The 17,528-nt window shown below is 38.4% G+C and overlaps 2 protein-coding genes and 1 pseudogene across 2 annotated transcripts in view; 1 reads left to right on the top strand and 2 right to left on the bottom strand.

Moving 5' to 3' along the window:
- Positions 1–141: 141 nt before the first annotated feature.
- Positions 142–7,618, bottom strand: LOC137879717 (sodium- and chloride-dependent neutral and basic amino acid transporter B(0+)-like; annotated as a pseudogene).
- zgc:113307 (uncharacterized protein LOC553753 homolog) overlaps positions 5,265–17,528 on the top strand; it is a 34,215-nt gene continuing 21,951 nt past the window's right edge. Inside the window, exon 1 of the mRNA XM_068720038.1 lies at positions 5,265–5,343. The gene's annotated coding sequence lies outside the window, so the exon portion shown is untranslated. The remainder of the gene's footprint in view (positions 5,344–17,528) is intronic.
- On the bottom strand, positions 10,167–16,652 carry slc6a14 (solute carrier family 6 member 14). The gene is made up of 15 exons (XM_068720036.1): positions 16,587–16,652; positions 15,889–16,033; positions 15,667–15,798; positions 14,812–14,973; positions 14,422–14,536; positions 14,200–14,332; positions 12,332–12,472; positions 12,098–12,233; positions 11,916–12,008; positions 11,697–11,822; positions 11,475–11,593; positions 11,228–11,327; positions 11,017–11,126; positions 10,441–10,608; positions 10,167–10,322 (listed from the first exon to the last, which is right to left on the bottom strand). Exons 1-15 carry the CDS (start codon positions 16,650–16,652, stop codon positions 10,167–10,169), a joined length of 1,902 nt encoding a protein of 633 aa, XP_068576137.1.

Here is a 17,528-nt window from a genome sequence, read left to right as displayed (position 1 = left end):
CAGTCTACAAACAATGAAAGACATTTGATGAAGGTACATTGACCAAATTAATATAACACCATTCAGGTCTACGTGGCTGACTTTTAAGCATATCAATCTTTAAGCCACAAACAGTTAGTGCCTAAAAGCTGAAATTAGCCATTATATGATAATGATGAGGTAGATGTCCTGAAACCCATAGAAAAAGAAAGACAAAAAACTTAACACAAACCTACACAGCAGTGGTTGAAAATAGTAAGTGGACCTTAAATTCACCGATGGCAGCACAATTGTGAGGAGGTAGCTCCAAATTAAACTAATGTGGCAATCTGTCTGCTTTTTCATATGCACATGATTAAACTATATGTGGGAGTTAAGCTTTGACTCAAGCTGACTGGTTGAAAAGACATAGGTGTGAGCTCATCATTCAAAGCACATGTAAGCCAGAAACTGTATGTGTGTTCCCTCTGAATCACTGACATAATAGGTGTCGTATATGTAACGTATCAATATATCCATCATAACTGAATACACATTTACGTTTGCTTATCGTTTGTTGACACTGCTCTTACTCTGTCACAGCGTTCTTGTGAGTAGCGTTCACCTCGATGGACGTCCAGGTAGGGATGCCATCTCTCAGAGGGCGAACACAATGACTTCAGACACTGTAGAAAGTATATTGTACTATTAGGAATAATGGGTGCACACTTGGACATCACTGCCTGAAATGTACAGAAGAAAACCTCAGCCTGCCTTAAATGCTTCCTGTATTATACAAGACAATATGCATACATTCCAGGGGCTTTCCTGTGCTCTCATCATTTTATACACAGCAACAACAGGGATCCAGTTTAGGATGAACCCAATCATACACTAGCCCAGAACCAAGCTCCACTCTGGGTACTGGATCATTCCATAGGTGTGTGTGTGTGTGTGTGTGTGTGTGTGTGTGTGTGTGTGTGGGGGGGGGGGGGGGGGGGGGTTATGAAAGACCCAACCAGGATCACCTTAACAACAAAGAACATATGATATCATATTATTGAACATAACATCTATTCAGTGTTTGATAGTAACAGATTACATGTAATCAAGATTATTTAATCACATTACAAAAAATAATTAACTGTAATCAGCCCAGATTACATTTGAAAAAATGTGCAATCAATTCATAATTACTTTGTCGAGGATTACTTGATTACATTTTTCTTTCATCTTTAAAATATACGTTTCTGTCAGCATGTTTTTGTAAGGGTAGTTTGATTTGATCAATTCTAAAGCAAATATATTTTACTTTACATCAAAGTAAGTTACTTCTCTCAGGTTGCCAGTTTTGTTAATGGTCACTTAACTATTATTTGCTTTTTAATGATGATTTATGAATAATGGAGTTTTTATTCCTTTTTATTTACATGGAAAATGGAAGATGAACATTTTGAGTAAGTGTTACAAGAGCAAAGTCCTCAATGTGGACATTGATTAAAAAACAACAGCAACATAAACTACAGTATACAGTATACCTGTAGTTTGTGCCAGTGCTGTTGTTGTAAGGGTAATTTGATTTGACCAATTGTAAATACTGAATATGCAAAATTAATTTTATTTGCATTGAAAATGTTTTGAGATATTTAAAGAGAAAATGTGTGGATGTCAATTTGTTGTGGCTGCGTCTATTTTCTTTAGCATCAGTTGCAATGTTTTCAATGTTTGTTTTTGAAGCCAAAAGTATTCAGGTTAGATAAAGAAATTTGTAATCAAATGGATTACATTACTAATTACAAAGAATTCCATGTAATCTGCATTCAGTAATTGGTTTTGCTGAATTTGCTAAGATCCGATGTTTGTTATGTTAGGGATGAGCCTCTGAATCTCTGCCCATGTCTCTGATTACAGCATATTTCTCCAATTAACGACAGATGTTAACCAGTAAGTAATAAAATTGTTTTATGGAGTACTTTGCGAAACAATAGTTACAACTTGTTTTACAAAGAGAGAAAAAAAAGAGAGAAAAAACAATATATGTGACAGTATAAACCAGATAGTCTATATTTAAAAATGCATGTGAAGCATGTCACCAGTTCCACTACAGGATAGAGAGCGCTATTTTGTCTTCCTCTGTTTTTTGCACTGCTGCAATGGCTATTAAATTATTAGTTACAATCTTAATAAAGCTTTTTTCTTTTTTTCTTTTTTTTATTGTTGTTGATTGTTTAATGTTATGCACCACCCGTCATGTCAAATTCCTTGTATGTGCAACATACCTTGGCAATAAATGGTTTTGATTCTGATTCTTCAATACCAGTTTGTAAAATACAGTTATTGTATTACACTACATTTTCAAAGTAAATCTTGTACTTTTACTTAAAATAAAGTTACAGATTACTGGTACTACAAAACAAACTAAAACATACAGGCCTACATTGGTATAACTCCTACAAAAGGTACCTTGTGAAGTGGGAGTTTGAAGTAAAAATAGGTGTCTGTTAAAGTCTGCATTTCTACAATTTTAGGATAAAGAACAAAAGAGAGGTTGTACTCACCAATAGGATGCAGGGGATGATGAAGAACCAACATGCTCTCCACCACAGCCAGAAGTACAAGCATTTTTTTCCAATCATCATCTCAATGTCTTTAATGAAACGGTTCCCTCCTGTAATGCATGAAAATAAAATGTCCAGATGGAAATAACTCAACAACTACAGGATGGATTGCCAATAAATGTTGTGCAGACATTCGTGCTATATATTCTTGGTTCTTAGAGGATGAATGTTATTGATACTCTAACTTACTATACTTGAAGGATTGGCATACAACTTTGTATGGACATTCATGGTTTCATTCATCATTATCCAACACTTTGGTTTATGACCAAATTCCTTCAAAACTACCTCAGCCTCAGTTGTACTATGTGTTTAGTGCTAAATAGCAAATGTCAGCACACTAGCATGCTAAACTAAATTGGTGAACATGGTAAGCATTGTCTTTGTGACCATGTTAGCGTGCTGATGTGATCATTTAGCTCAAATATTTGCTGAGCTTCAGTACAGCCTCACAGAAAACTCTTGGTTTGAAAACTATATATTTCTAACCCGTTTTAACTTTTCATATTAATAAATCGTTGGGACTGAGTGCCACAGAGAGGGTGAAAGTGTTGAGAAACAAGCCAAGCCAGTGAAACCACTTGCAGTTTATTTTATTAAATGTTAGGTATGCCTTTTACTTTTACATATTGTCATCTGTCATTTATATTTACCATATATGTAGCAGAATCCAATGATCTCCATGAGAGCCAAAATTAGCATCATCCAGCTGCCAACCCAGTAGTCCATTTGAGTCACCCAATATATTCCTGCCTATCCCACACACACACACACACATGCACAACCACACATACACACAAACACACACCGCAGGTAAGCAGGGTATTAATAACAGACAGTGATATTGTCCATATTGTCATTGTCAGTAGATCTACTGTACCCTTGTGACACATGGCAGGCCCAAGAGGAAGACAGTAACACACATCCCTATGTCCAATAAGGTATGTGTGGATTTGAAGTTTTCAGGGAAAGCATCAGTCAGGCAGGTGATGATCACCTCTAATTACAATAAGAGAGATGACAATCAGTGTTTAGGCTGAGTGGTAAACAGGGATTTTTTTGCTTTCACACAGATATGGTGTGTTGAAAAGGGTGCTTTTGAATAAGTTGAGTGGTTGTAAATGTATGCCAATTAGCGAGGTATGACAGAGGAGCCAAATGACAATCTCACCTAAGAGTGTAAACTGAGAGTCCAGGCCAACTATGAAACACATTAAAAAGAACAGGATAGACCAGAGAGGGGAAATGGGAAGCTTAGCCAAAGCATCTGCATTTGCAATGAATGCCAGGCCAAATCCTGCACAAAGATGGAGAAACATAACATCAGAGATCCTATACTGTAGCAGCTTTTTGACATTTTGTTTTAAAAAGGTAAGGGGTATTATATTATAGGTGTCTGACCTTCCTTCACCACTGCTCCAACAGGTTTTCCATAGATGTGAGCCATATGACCCAAAATTGAAAAGAAGGCAAAGCCTGCAAACACATTGGTAGCTAGGAGGAGATAAAACACATCACACAGACCCCTATATTTCACAGAATGTATAAAAGGGTGCCACTCAAACCATTTCCCAGCAGCTTATATCTACAGAAAATGGAAGCTATATGAGCCTCTCTGAGGATTCCATGGACCCACTGGATAGCTGCCTTTTTTATACCACTCAGGGGTTCCTTAGTTTGTATAATTCAAAATGTATATAGTGGCTTTAATATTTATTAAATGACTTACACCCTGATATTGTTAGTTCTAATGATTTTTATCAGTGATTAATCAAAAATAGATATGCTTGATTCGTGCTTCAAATGAAATCTCGTTTTCCTACCATGGTTAAAGAGGGTTACAACAATTGAGTCGAGGAGGATGTTGTTGTTGAAGTTGTTATAGGATGCAAGAGTCACAATTCCACCTGTGGCAATGCCCAGGGAATAAAAGGTCTGAGTTGCTGTATCCATCCAGACCTAAAACACACCAGCATGTTATGAGAGGGATTAGCTGTACTTAGTGTGGCAGTAGGGTCTCAAGTTTTGTGTTGCAGTTAAACATGGGTCGTTGGGTCCCTACATGCGCTTCTGTCAGTTTAGTAAAATTGGATCGGGAATCAATGAAGAACTCAATCCCATCTGTGGCTCCCTCTAGTGTCACACCTCTGATCAGCAGGATCAGAATCACCACATAAGGAAAAGTAGCAGTGAAATACACAACCTGGAGAGGCAAAAACCAGGAATCGTACACCGATCGCGTGAGCTAAACACAGAGCAATGCAACAAGCATGGCATGTATATTCCTGCACAGCACCAAGTTCTTATGTTCATGTATTGAAAGGGGGAGTGGAAGTAACGAGTGACATTTAATATAGTTACTGGAAGAAAGTCGTTTTTTTGTGGACTTGTACTAAAAAAATCGGTAATTTAACTTTTGCTCTAATGCTTTTTTTATCACATGCATTGTACTTTGCTACATTTCAAGCCGCATCCGTTACAGAGTAAAAACAAAAGTTTCATAGAGAATGGAACAGAAGACAGGACATAAATCAGCTGATGCAGCAGAGAAGAAGCTGCAGGTGTGTCTACGGCCGCAGGAGGGCAGAACTTCTCTTCATACATTCATGCCAGCATACTTTCAGCTCAAATGCTAAAGGGTAGCATGTTTGTGCTAGTGAATAAACAGTGACTGTATATACGAGAGGCCACGTGGACTGGTTGTACTGGGACAGAGAGGCTGAGTGGATCAGTTATGTAATGCTTTAAGAATGAAGACTTCAGACAGGTGAGTACAACAACACACTGCTGAACTATCTAGACAACCACTTCTTGCACAGCAACGTAGTGCGCGCAACATGGTGTGTAAAAACTGTGCAGTGTTAAATGTCTGCAGCTGCGTGGAGCTTATATTGTTTACATGTCCACTTGTCTGTTTTGAATATAGTTGTCTATTTTTAATTGATTATCAGTTGTTTGCAGTCTGTTGGTTTGGACATAAGGGGTCTTGTTGATGATATTGTTCCTCTTATAAGTTGACATTCAATGCGAACAGTTATCAGTTCACAAACTGTGGAAAAGGACTTTTTATGAGATGGATGTTGTCTTACTTTGCCTGATGACTTAATGCCTCTGATGAGCGCTGCAGCAACAATCATGGAGCTCAGCAGCAGACAGAGGGCCAAGTGCCAAACTACTGGTCCTGTTTCATCCAGACCACTGGATCTCTGCAGAGCCACGTGACTGAGGAGGTGAGACATCTGACTTTACAGTCACAGCAGTATGACAAGTGTGTGTATTTGTCCTTGGTTGCACTAGTGTGTGATTCTTACTCCCAGTACTGCTCACTCGGACTCTGCACTGGAACTGTGATCATGTTTGATGAAGGACAAGTGCTGTTTTCCTGAGTCCAGTTGGCCACTAAAACACCACTTACATTGCAGTACACTAGAAAAAGAGAGAGGACCAGTGGTTGAATGGCTTGCTTAAAATATCAATGTATGTGATGGGTGTAATACACATATTACAGAAGCTGTGTTTATGTAACATTTGGTCTATGGTGCCTGATAGTGTTCATATCAGTTAAAACTGGAAGTGTAACTAAGGTCAAGAGTCACCAAACAGCAGATTTGATCAGCACATGATGATGGAGTGGAAACGCACCTATAGGAGAGTTGCTGCAGTTGCTGTGAGCCCAACTGAGGCAGCTGGACCACGGCAGAGGAGACTGGAAGGAGGCGACATGTAGTACAGGCTGTAAGCGATGATGACGTTGTAATAAATTGACATTATTGTGGTCACCATAATCACGGAAAGACCAACACCTGTAGAAGTTAACAGGTTAGAATGCATTTATAATAAGTTATATGGCACAATGTGTGACTAAAAATAACAATATCTGACCCCACTGAGCCTTCAACCCACTACTGCCATTTTCTCTATTTTAACATTTCTGTTGGGCAGAGGAAGAAACTGAAGCCATTGTTAAAATATTACCATATCCCCTTATATATATTTTAAGATTTTATTTTACTCTGTAAATTGCTGCTGCTACAAACTAATTTCCCCCTGGAATCTATATCTATCTACATTACCTTATAATCAAAGTTACCAAAAATACCAAACTTCCGCTACTTTCTGTCATTTTAAAAACAAATTAATTGATTCACAAAAAAAATTGCTACATTAATCAACTATAAAAATAACTGATAGTTGCAACCATTTTTACAATAATTGAATGAAATTATGTGAATATCTCTCACATTTAATTTGGATTTAATAGTTGAGCAGGAGCAAACGTGTAATATCCTGGTTTTAAGCAGCGGCCTTCAGAAGTATTCGACTGATATTTCGGGCTTACCCTGAAGTATTGGCACTGCTCTCCACATGTTGATTGGACCTTGGCTGCAGAACTGACCAATGGCATTTTCCAGGAGAAAAAGAGGAATTCCACATAAAACCAACATCAGGAAATAGATAATGAGAAAGGCACCTGCTCACAGGGAGAAAAGAAAGTTTCTGTGAGGGTCACAATATTTACAACATGTTATGAGTGATTTTCTAAACTGCAAATTTACGGCAAATAATTACCGCCTCCATTTTTATAGGCTAGATATGGAAATCTCCAGATATTTCCCAGGCCGACAGCGAAACCCATTGCTGAGAGCATGTACTCTGTCTTGTTGCTCCAGTTTCCACGGTCAGGATTCTCAACCCTATCATCCACATGAGAGTCCTGCTCAAACAACAGTTTAAAATCAGAAAAAACTGAAAAAAAGGAAAAATTAAACAATGTAAGAAATATAAGAATCACTACAAACATAAAGAAATACTAAGTCTGTGTTCTCATTACAGACATTTTGACTTGTAATTGCAGTAAAAGCATAAATGTGTTACTTATAACATTAGAAGGCTCAATTTTAATAATATAATGTAATTCATTACATCTGTCTTTGTCCTGCCAAGACAAGTTAAAATGTCTGCTTTGATAAAGATCTATAGGAGACATACAAACATCATAAGATGCAGGACTATACAGTCATTACAACCTCACTTTGAGTCATGTTTGTCCAGTAAATAAGCTTTTTTTTATCAAACAAAAGTTTGAAAAGTTGAATTCAGTCTTCAAGGGCAAACTGTAGTACAATCGAAAAAGAACATTAAGTTATGACTTCTGTTAACGATGTGATGAATGCTTATTTGTAAACATTGAGATAAATAGTGTTCAACTTTATTATTGTAAAAAGAAAATGCACTGCTATATATAAGTTAGTGATTCAGTTGTTTGCAGCCCTACCTTATTAGTAAGGATAGTAGGATCTTTGGAAATGTCCGGGCCATAGTTCCAAATTCGTTTCATCTGTTTCCGATGGTTAGGAGATGATGATTAAAATGCTAAAAAACAATTGTATCTTAAGTCACAGGGACTAACCCTGGAGAGTTGCCAATGATCGCTGTGAGCGATACCTGGAGGTGAACCTGTCTATACTGTAAAAACGTGGTTGTCAATATCTCCTGCATAGGCCATTCATCAACAGCTTATTACAATACATCAGATCTCATTATGCTCACAGTCAAACATGCACAGTCACACACATGCAACACACACACCGTCATTAGTTCACCAAGACGGAGCTGCCATTTGTGGAGCACCTCTACATCCGGGGGTGTGCTCTAAAATCTACTGTAGTATGAGCCCTTAGGCCTAATCAAATACTATTTGACTATTCAATTAAACTCAGAAGTTAAGAAAATGAGCTGTTACATTATTTGATAATGGGTAAATACTCTCTCTCTCACACACACACACACACACACACACACACACACACACACACACATACACACACACCCTTAAATCAACAGTTTATCTGGTTTTACAGCTTTTGCTGGAACTGAGACTGCTCCTTCTGCTGGAGTGAATCATGTTGATGGTGCAGTGGTTGATGCATTGGACTAAAGTAGTGGAATAAATATTAATCTTCACTCGGTGATTAAAAAAATGGTGCACACAATTTTAGAAACACTAATAAATTGCAGTCTCCAAAATGATCATACAGTTGAATCAACACCTCTCTAAAACAGTTTCAACAACAACAACAACAACAACAAAGATTTACAATTTATTGCATCGTTGTTGTATCCGACTGGGTTACTGTCATTTTTTGCTAGGTGTACCTAATAAATTGGCAGCTGAGTGTAAATGCCATTGTTTTGGGCTCCAATAATATTTTTGACTTTGGTGTAATGTGAGAGGGCAATGTAACCTATTTTTAGGAAGAACTGCTAACACACAGACATGACACTCATCGAGTTGAACTTAAAGAGTTCAAGGCAGAATTCAGCCGGTTCTAAAAAGTGAAGCCAATGTGTAAATGTCTTAAACTTGCATTCTTTCTGATGGCCAGCAGGGGGCGACACCTCGCAAAAGAAGACAGTACAGAAGTCCTCGAGAAAATGACCCTACTTCTTACTTTATTCATTACATCAGTAAACAATGTAAACATGAGTTTATGGGCTCAGTTGCTAGTTTCAAGTTTTCTTCAATACAGCATGGTGTTCATTTAGTAAGTAGTCCCAGTTAGATTAAAATAGGTGATAAAGCAGTGTATGATTTCGGGCTTGGCTACCATGTGATTGACATGTCGCTACCACGGCGTTGTCCGGTCTGGGTGTGACTATGTGACATCGTCTACTTCTTATCGTCTATGGGCAGAAGTTCATAATAGTTAAGTTGTAATACTAGAGCGATGTGAGAACAGCTTTACCACATTTAGCTATATCTGACCGATATGGCATTTAAAACAGCTTGACATCAGAGATGGAGAAAGAAGTTGTTTACTGTTGAATATCACAGGTGAGAAGCAAAAAAACGTAGTTAACTGACAAGAAACTGTACATGACATAGACAGTCACTACTGATATAACATCAAACGTTTTGTATGAAAGAAAGTGGGATGAATACAAATTAATGGATCACTGACTAAATAAAAACAATTGGCTGATTCTAAAGCCGCTGTAAGTGACATTGTTGATAAATACATTGAATGAAATGTGATATTGATAACATTGGTAACATTCAGCCGCTAAATGTTGCACTCTCCCTCCCCTGTTCCAGTGAATTCACTTCACAACAAGTGGTTTCTAGTTCTGTCAATGTGTACATCTTTACTTATAGTACAGCTATGTTGTGTATTTGGGGTTTGACATTATTTGCAGAAATTCATCATTCAGTAGATATATATTTAAGTAATTTTGTGTGGTGGTGTTTTAACATTCATGTAACATAATGGTAATCTTAGTAAAGTTTAGCATGTCATTTAAGCGGTGTTTTGCATACAGTGTAAGTTTTTCCTACTTATTTTCCAGTCTGATGGGGATCTTTGTTGTAGCCTACATTGTTTGAGGGAACTATAACGCTGGGTAACTGGACACAACGTTGTAAGGACTATGGCTGTTGGTTGTCGTTGTAGATTTTGTTTATATATATCAATTTTTTTGTGTTTGAGTCACTCTCTGCCTCAATCAATTAATGTAACTTTCAATATAAATTGTTCACATATTACACTGCTGCACTAAAGAGAAGAAAACATAAACACATAAAAACACACATCAGAGCCATGAGCTCGATATTATATTCACATTTACTTCTGGTTTGGTTCTACTCCTCATCCTCAGGCGACAGCAGTCTTGTGAGTAGCGTTCTCCTCGATGGATGTCCAGATAGGGATGCCATTCTTCAGCTGGGGAGCACAACGACTTCAGACGCTGTGGAAAGTGAGGGATTAGCATAATATCTTTGAATTCGTGGAAAGAATTTCAAGCTCTGCAACATGCAATGCTTTGAAAAACATAGAAAAAGACACATCATAACACACATACGCACCTTCCAGGGGCTTCCCTCGGCTCTCATCAACTTATACACAGCGATGACGGGGACCCAGAGGAGCATAAATACAGCCATGCACCAGCCCAGAACCAAACCCCAGCCTGGGAACGGAACTCCTCCATAGGAGGGTGGCGTAAACGTCATCAGAGACCAGATCAGGATCACCTACACAACAAAGGCAGACGATTTCATTCATCAGAACTAACTTTTAATGTGAATTTATGGAACCACTTTAGACAAGGGTCAGTTTTATTTATTCACTCTTTTACACAAAAAAATGAAATCTAAAATGAATTGAAATTCAGATCTTGAAATATATAAGTGGCTGCTGGCTGTAATTATACCACCTTTTAGAAAAAATATCTTTATGTAGCTTTTGAAGCAATACTAATTTTTGATTTGATGGCATCCCTAAAATATATGATGAGGATTGAAGCAGACATGTGATTGATGATAGACTTTATTTCAGACTCAGGATTCAGAGAGACAAATACATAAAATGACATACACAAACAGTAAAAATACAAAGTGATTAATCACCATCTTTTGCATCAGGGGCATTGTGTGACTCACCACTATGACGCAGGGACAGATGAAGAACCAACATGCTCTCCACCATAGCCAGAAAGTGAAACTCTTTTTTCCAATCATCATCTCAATGTCTTTGATAAAACGGTTCCCTCCTGTAATGCATCAGAAGAATACATTGGCCTGAATGTACACAGCTGAAGTTTAAGGCTCTCTGTCAGTTGTATGTGCACATATCTCCAGTTATCATATTTACCATATATGTAGCAGACACCAATGATCTCTAAGAGAGCCAAACATAGCAGCACCCAGCTGGCAGCAAACTGGTCAATTAGAGTCACCCAGTATATTCCCGCCTGTCTCAGACACACACACACACACACACACACACACACACACACACACACACACACACACACACACCCACAAGCACACGCACAAGCTGAGTTAACTATGCCTGTGTCAGACAACAGTTAAATTAAGTTACACTGAGGCAGACTTACCCTTGTGACACATGGCAGTCCCAGCAGGTAGAGGATGGAAGACGTCGTAATAGTCAATAAAGCTCGTTTGGATTTGAATATTTTAGGGAAGGAATCGAGCAGGCAGGTGGTGATCACCTCTAATGACAGAGAGATTTCAGGATCCAGCATTCTATCAGCAATGGTCTTAATTCAACAGCAATGGTCTTAATGTTAAGTGTGAATGACAACTGAATATCTCACCTATTCCTGCAAACTGGGAGTCCAGACCAACCGTAAAAAGCATGAAGAAGAACAAAATGGACCACAGAGGGGAAATAGGAAGCTTAGACAGAGCATCTGGATATGCAATGAATGCCAGGCCAAATCCTGCACAAAGACAAAGAAACATAACATTACAGGCTGCCTGACAGTCTTGCAAATTTTATATTGATTGATGCCCACATTTTGTGTCTGTCTGACCTTCCTTAACCACTTCTCCAACAGGCATTTTGTAGATGTGAGCCATGTGACCCAAGATTGAAAATATGGCAAAGCCTGCAAGCACACTGGTACCTAGGAAAACATGAAAATAGCTAAATGGATGATATAGAAATTATTTAAATTTCCCTTAAATAATGCTGTTACAGTAGCTGTGCCCCTACCAGCATTAGTAAGGGTTACAACAAATGCGTCCTTGAACACATTATTGTGGAAGTTGTTATAAGAAGCAAGAGTCATGACTCCACCCCAGCCAATCGAGAGGGAGTAGAAGGTCTGAGTTGCAGCGTCTTTCCAGACCTAAAAACAAACAGTCATGCTTTAAATCAATATACTTCGATTGCTGTACTGCGTTGCAGATAAGTAGACTATGGATTGTTGGGTCCCTACGTCCTGACCTGTGCTTCTGTCAGTTTAGTCAAATTGGATTGGGAACCAATGTAGAACTCAATCCCATCTCTGGCTCCCTCTAGTGTCACACCTCTGATCAGCAGGATCAGAATCACCACATAAGGAAAAGTAGCCGTGAAATACACAACCTGGTAACACAAAAGCCAAGAGTTAAAATTGCGAAAAAGTAAATAATTAATTTATATTTAATTTATATTTTCTTGCATTGTTGCTGGGAGTTTCAATAGTAAAGTGTAAAACTTATAAGGGCTTAAAATTGTAAAGGTGTTTGCCGTGTTGCAATTAGCGTGTGTCTTTTCTTTTCTGCATCTAGCATTCACTTACACTTTTATCGAAAGCCTCTATACAACTGTGTACATTTTTACAAAATAGATTGACATTTTGGGCAAAACACTTTCTTGTTGAAAGTAAAGATGAGAGGATTGAATCAACTCATGTCTGTATGAAAAATAGCTGCAACCAGCAGCTGCTTAGCTTAGCATAAAGCCTGGCTTAAAGGGGGAAAGAGCTAGCTTAGCTATCAGTACCTTTGAAATTAACTAATGGTGTATCATTTCCTCTAATGCCACCAGCAGGTCAACATTTGAGTTTGTCCAATACGTGTTGGTTTATGACAAAACCAACAACATTCCCATCAGCCTCAGCTGTACTTTGTGTTCAGTGCTGATTGGAAAATGTTAGCAGGTGTTAGGGTCTCAACTCCCTTGTACAAAGGAAGGCCGCATGTCTCCCACTGCTGCATCTTTCGTCAGCAAACCAGTGGCAAGAAATCAGCTGGTTCGAGTTAAAATCAAAAGATATTTAATAACTACAGAAGCAATACAGTTACAATCTGAATACACTATTAATAACAATATATATATATATATATACATATCATGTAAGTGAGGCCCCATCCGAGCCACACGACAGACTCGTATGTCTGCCCCATGGTCGGGAGAAGGTCTGATTCTCCCCCAGGATTCACAGTCCTCTTGTCCCTTCAAAGTCTCTGAAGAGTCTCACCTCACACCCATCGATCAGCTCAATGACTGGCTGAAATCCAATAAGAACAATGGGTCATAGGCCAAGGGGGAGCCCTTGGCCTATGACCCATTGTTCTGGGCAGACACCTCACCCAGCCAGCACGTATCCTTCCCCCGCTTCTGGCACATTCCTCAACCCCCCTTCATAGACTCTCTATACACATTCAATGACCAAACTTCTACAAGAAAACATGTTAGGACATATTATATAATAATTATACCTTTGGTTTAAAACTTGTAAGTAAACATTGACATAAAATATCCACCACTAGGGGTGCTATTAAACATACTAGGAATGCTTTTAAACTTTAAATTCCTCACACATGCTAACGCACTCAACTAGAACTGTAAACATAGTAAACATTATTTCTGCAAACATCTGCATGTTAGTATTGTGAACATATTAGCATGCTGATGCCAGCATTTACCTCAAAGCACTGCTTTGTCTATACAGCCTCACAGAGCTGCTAGCCGGGTGGTTGACTGATGTATTGTTACCGTACAGACGTGAAAGTGGTATAAATGTTATTTTACTCAACATTAAAAATAGTAAGCATAAATCCCAAAATGTGGTACTATTCCTTCAACATAGGAAATTCAGATAGTGGTTGAAACAATGTACTTCATGTAGGCCTACATGACAGCTGAGCATGGTACAAGTCTTTTTTTGAGTGAGAGGCGTCCTTGCTTTGTATTGCAGGAAACCCAAATGATAAATATATAAAGGACATTTGGCTGTTTGAGTTTTGCAGTGGGTTGATTGGCTCTATGCATTGGCCCTCATGTTGAACTGTGGATAAAGACTTGCTATGAGATGGATGTTGTCTTACTTTGCCTGATGACTTAATGCCTCTGATGAGCGCTGCAGCAACAATCATGGAGCTCAGCAGCAGACAGAGGGCCAAGTGCCAAACTACTGGTCCTGTTTCATCCAGACCACTGGATCTCTGCAGAGCCACGTGACTGAGGAGGTGAGACATCTGACTTTACAGCCACAGCATTATGACAAGTGTATGTATTTGTGCTTGGTTGCGCGAGTGTGTGATTCTTACTCCCAGTACTGCTCACTCGAACTCTGCACTGGAACTGTGATCATGTTTGATGAAGGACAAGTGCTGTTTTCCTGAGTCCAGTTGGCCACTAAAACACCACTTAAGTTGCAGTATGCTGGAAAAGAAAACCAGGAAAGGTCTATATAGTGAGTATTTCCAAGCATTAGTTTTCTAGAATGAATGAATTATTTTATTATTTTTATTATTATAGAGCCCTAGTGCTCAAACTGCAGTTTTTATTTTTATCGTGGTTTTAAGTCTTTCATTTATATCACAATATGTCATCTTGACATTATTCACCGCTACCTCAGGAGAATGACACATCAGCTTCCAACAAACCGCAGATTTCAGCCACACAATACAACCAAAAAATTGGAGATGAAAAAGCACCTATAGGAGAGTTGCTACAGTTGCTGTGAGCCCAACTGAGGCAGCTGGACCACGGCAGAGGAGACTGGAAGGAGGCGAACATGTAGTACAGGCTGTAAGCGATGATGACGTTGTAATAAATTGACACTGTTATTGTCACCATAACCATGGCAACGCCAACACCTGTAGAGGAAGAAAGAGGCATTATAAATAACAAGGGAAGTAACAAATTACATTTACTCTCGTTACTATAACAAAAATTGGGGATTTTTCTTTTTCCTCGTGAAGGTACACTGAGTAATGCAGTTGTATAAAATTGATGATCAGTTGTTTGTACAGACGGCAGAGTGACCGTCTGTCTGTTTGGGCAGATGAGGTCTTGTTGCTGATGTTGTTCAGCTTGTGTATGAGTTGACATTTAATTTGTAGCCTAAATATTAAACTTCACTGGCATAGGGAGAAATACTGTATTTGTGAATTTGAATTTGTATTTCAGAACGTTTCTTCTTACACATTACACACATTACATAATTCTAAACTGTTGCTAGCATTGCCAAACTCCTAATTTCTTTTTAATTTTGAAGAGGAATCCACCGAATCTTGCTGTACGATTATAACAAGAATATGAATTACAGCTATAAAGCTGTAATTAATCTTTTACCTTTAGTTTGGATAATTATGCGTTGACCTTAAAGGGTCAAAGCCTTAAAATCAAACAACCAAAAGCTCCTCTGAAGTCAAGAGTCATAAAAAAGACACATTTTTGGTTCTACAGTCAATCATTAATCAACAGCCTCATTAAATTCCTCATGTTTGACAACGTTGTTCTCCGATGTAATCGACTGATCTTTCACAAAACTTGAATGTTAGTTTTACCCTGCAGGATTGGCACTGATCTCCATATGTTAATTGGACCTTGGCTGCAAAACTGCCCAAAAGCGCTTTCCAGGAAGAAAAGGGGAATTCCAGCCACCACCAACATCACAAAGTAGGGGATAAGAAAGGCACCTGCTCAAAGTGACACATTAAAAACAATATCAACAGCAATGCTATCAAACAGGATTTCCAACACTAATGCATTAGACAAGAAATACTTACCCCCTCCATTCTTGTAGGCCAAATATGGAAATCTCCAGATATTTCCAAGTCCAACAGCATATCCGATCGTAGAGAGGATATACTCCTTCTTACTGGCCCAGTTCCCACGCTCAGTATTCTCATCGCCATCATCCACATGTGGATCCTATTGAAAAGTTAAATAACTTATTAAAGCGGTAAAAGTTGTAAAATGACTCAGATATTGTATGTTGTACCAGGGATAGCTTAAGAAAAACACCTGCAGTGAAAAAAGTAAATTCTAGAATGATGCAATACAAATTTCTGCAATGCTATATGATAATGTTTGACAAAAATACAGATATCATAGGACAGTGTTTCTCAGCTGTGTGCTGAAACCAATTTCACTGTTGATCATCTTGACTTATCATATATAATCTGTTTTCATTGTGACATTTTTAAATTATTTCCACTCTTGTGTCATGTTAAGACAAAAGTCAAAAAGTGACATTGGCTCCATCATCACCCATTACGAGGCATTTTCTAAACAAACAAAAAACATGGTATTTTTCTAAATTGAATACCAAATTAAGTGAACAATATGTTTTGTGTTTCTGAGTAGATTTACATTTGACTTATTTATCAGAAATACAAACACTTTTCAAATTCCTCAGTCTTATTCAATGTAGCTGTTGTAACTTATGGAGTGAAAGTCTGGTCAAACAGGTTTGCAATCCTACCTGGTCGACGACAGCAGGATTTCTGAAAATGAAATCCTTGAAACTGTTCCAGCTGTATTTCCTCATGTCCTTTCAACTGCTTGTTGTCTGTATAAGGAATTCAAATCACTCAGGTTGCTCTGGTTTAAAGCCCCCCTGACAGACAATGGAGTGATGTTTTTAACCAATCACCTGATTTGTACACTCCCCCCACAGCACTGCTGAGCTGGTTGTGTTTGTTTAGTCTTTTTAAACCGGAATCATTGTTTAATGCACATTAGTAAATTAAGTTCTCCTCTTGATGACATTAGCGACTAAACTATCCCCACTCAATCTGATATAGAGCTGGTGAGGGTTGCTTTCTGCATTATGTCAGTATTTCTGACCCTGATATTTCCTATGACGCTCTACTATTATCATTCTGCAAAAATAGACCTGTCTGAATGTGACTGCTCACCTCAGATTGTGTTAGGAGTGATAAAAACATTATATCCTCTGAATTGATAAATAGACAAAAGAGTGGAGCTGTGACTGCCGCTCAGTGTTCACACTCTTGTGTGTGTGTGTGTGTGTGTGTGTGTGTGTGTGTGTGTGTGTGTGTGTGTGTGACTCAGGTGAGGGACTCTAACCATGTCTTAACAGCTACTCCCTAAAGCCACATATGACTGATGATGGATGGATCTCATTTTGGTTGGTGACATCTACACATAATCACTGTGCTGTTAGCATACGCACATCTGTGTCACTCGTAATCACCACCTGATGATGACCACAACCATGTCAGATCACATGACGGAAAGAGTCCTGCTTCACCTAATAATCAATGGATTACAACGCCTATTAGGCTTATGGTAATAGTCATAGATAAACCACTGAAAACCTGTAATATACGTCAGTTTTAATGACGGTATCTGCTGGCATGTGGCCACAGATTACAAAACATAGTGATGGAGGAAAACATTA

Source organism: Cebidichthys violaceus, unplaced genomic scaffold, assembly GCF_023349555.1.
Source record: "Cebidichthys violaceus isolate CVI_PGR_0920_01 unplaced genomic scaffold, fCebVio1.0.p SCAF_25, whole genome shotgun sequence".
Classification (NCBI taxonomy): Eukaryota; Metazoa; Chordata; class Actinopteri; order Perciformes; family Stichaeidae; genus Cebidichthys; species Cebidichthys violaceus.
This window is presented reverse-complemented; position numbering and strand designations above follow the sequence as displayed.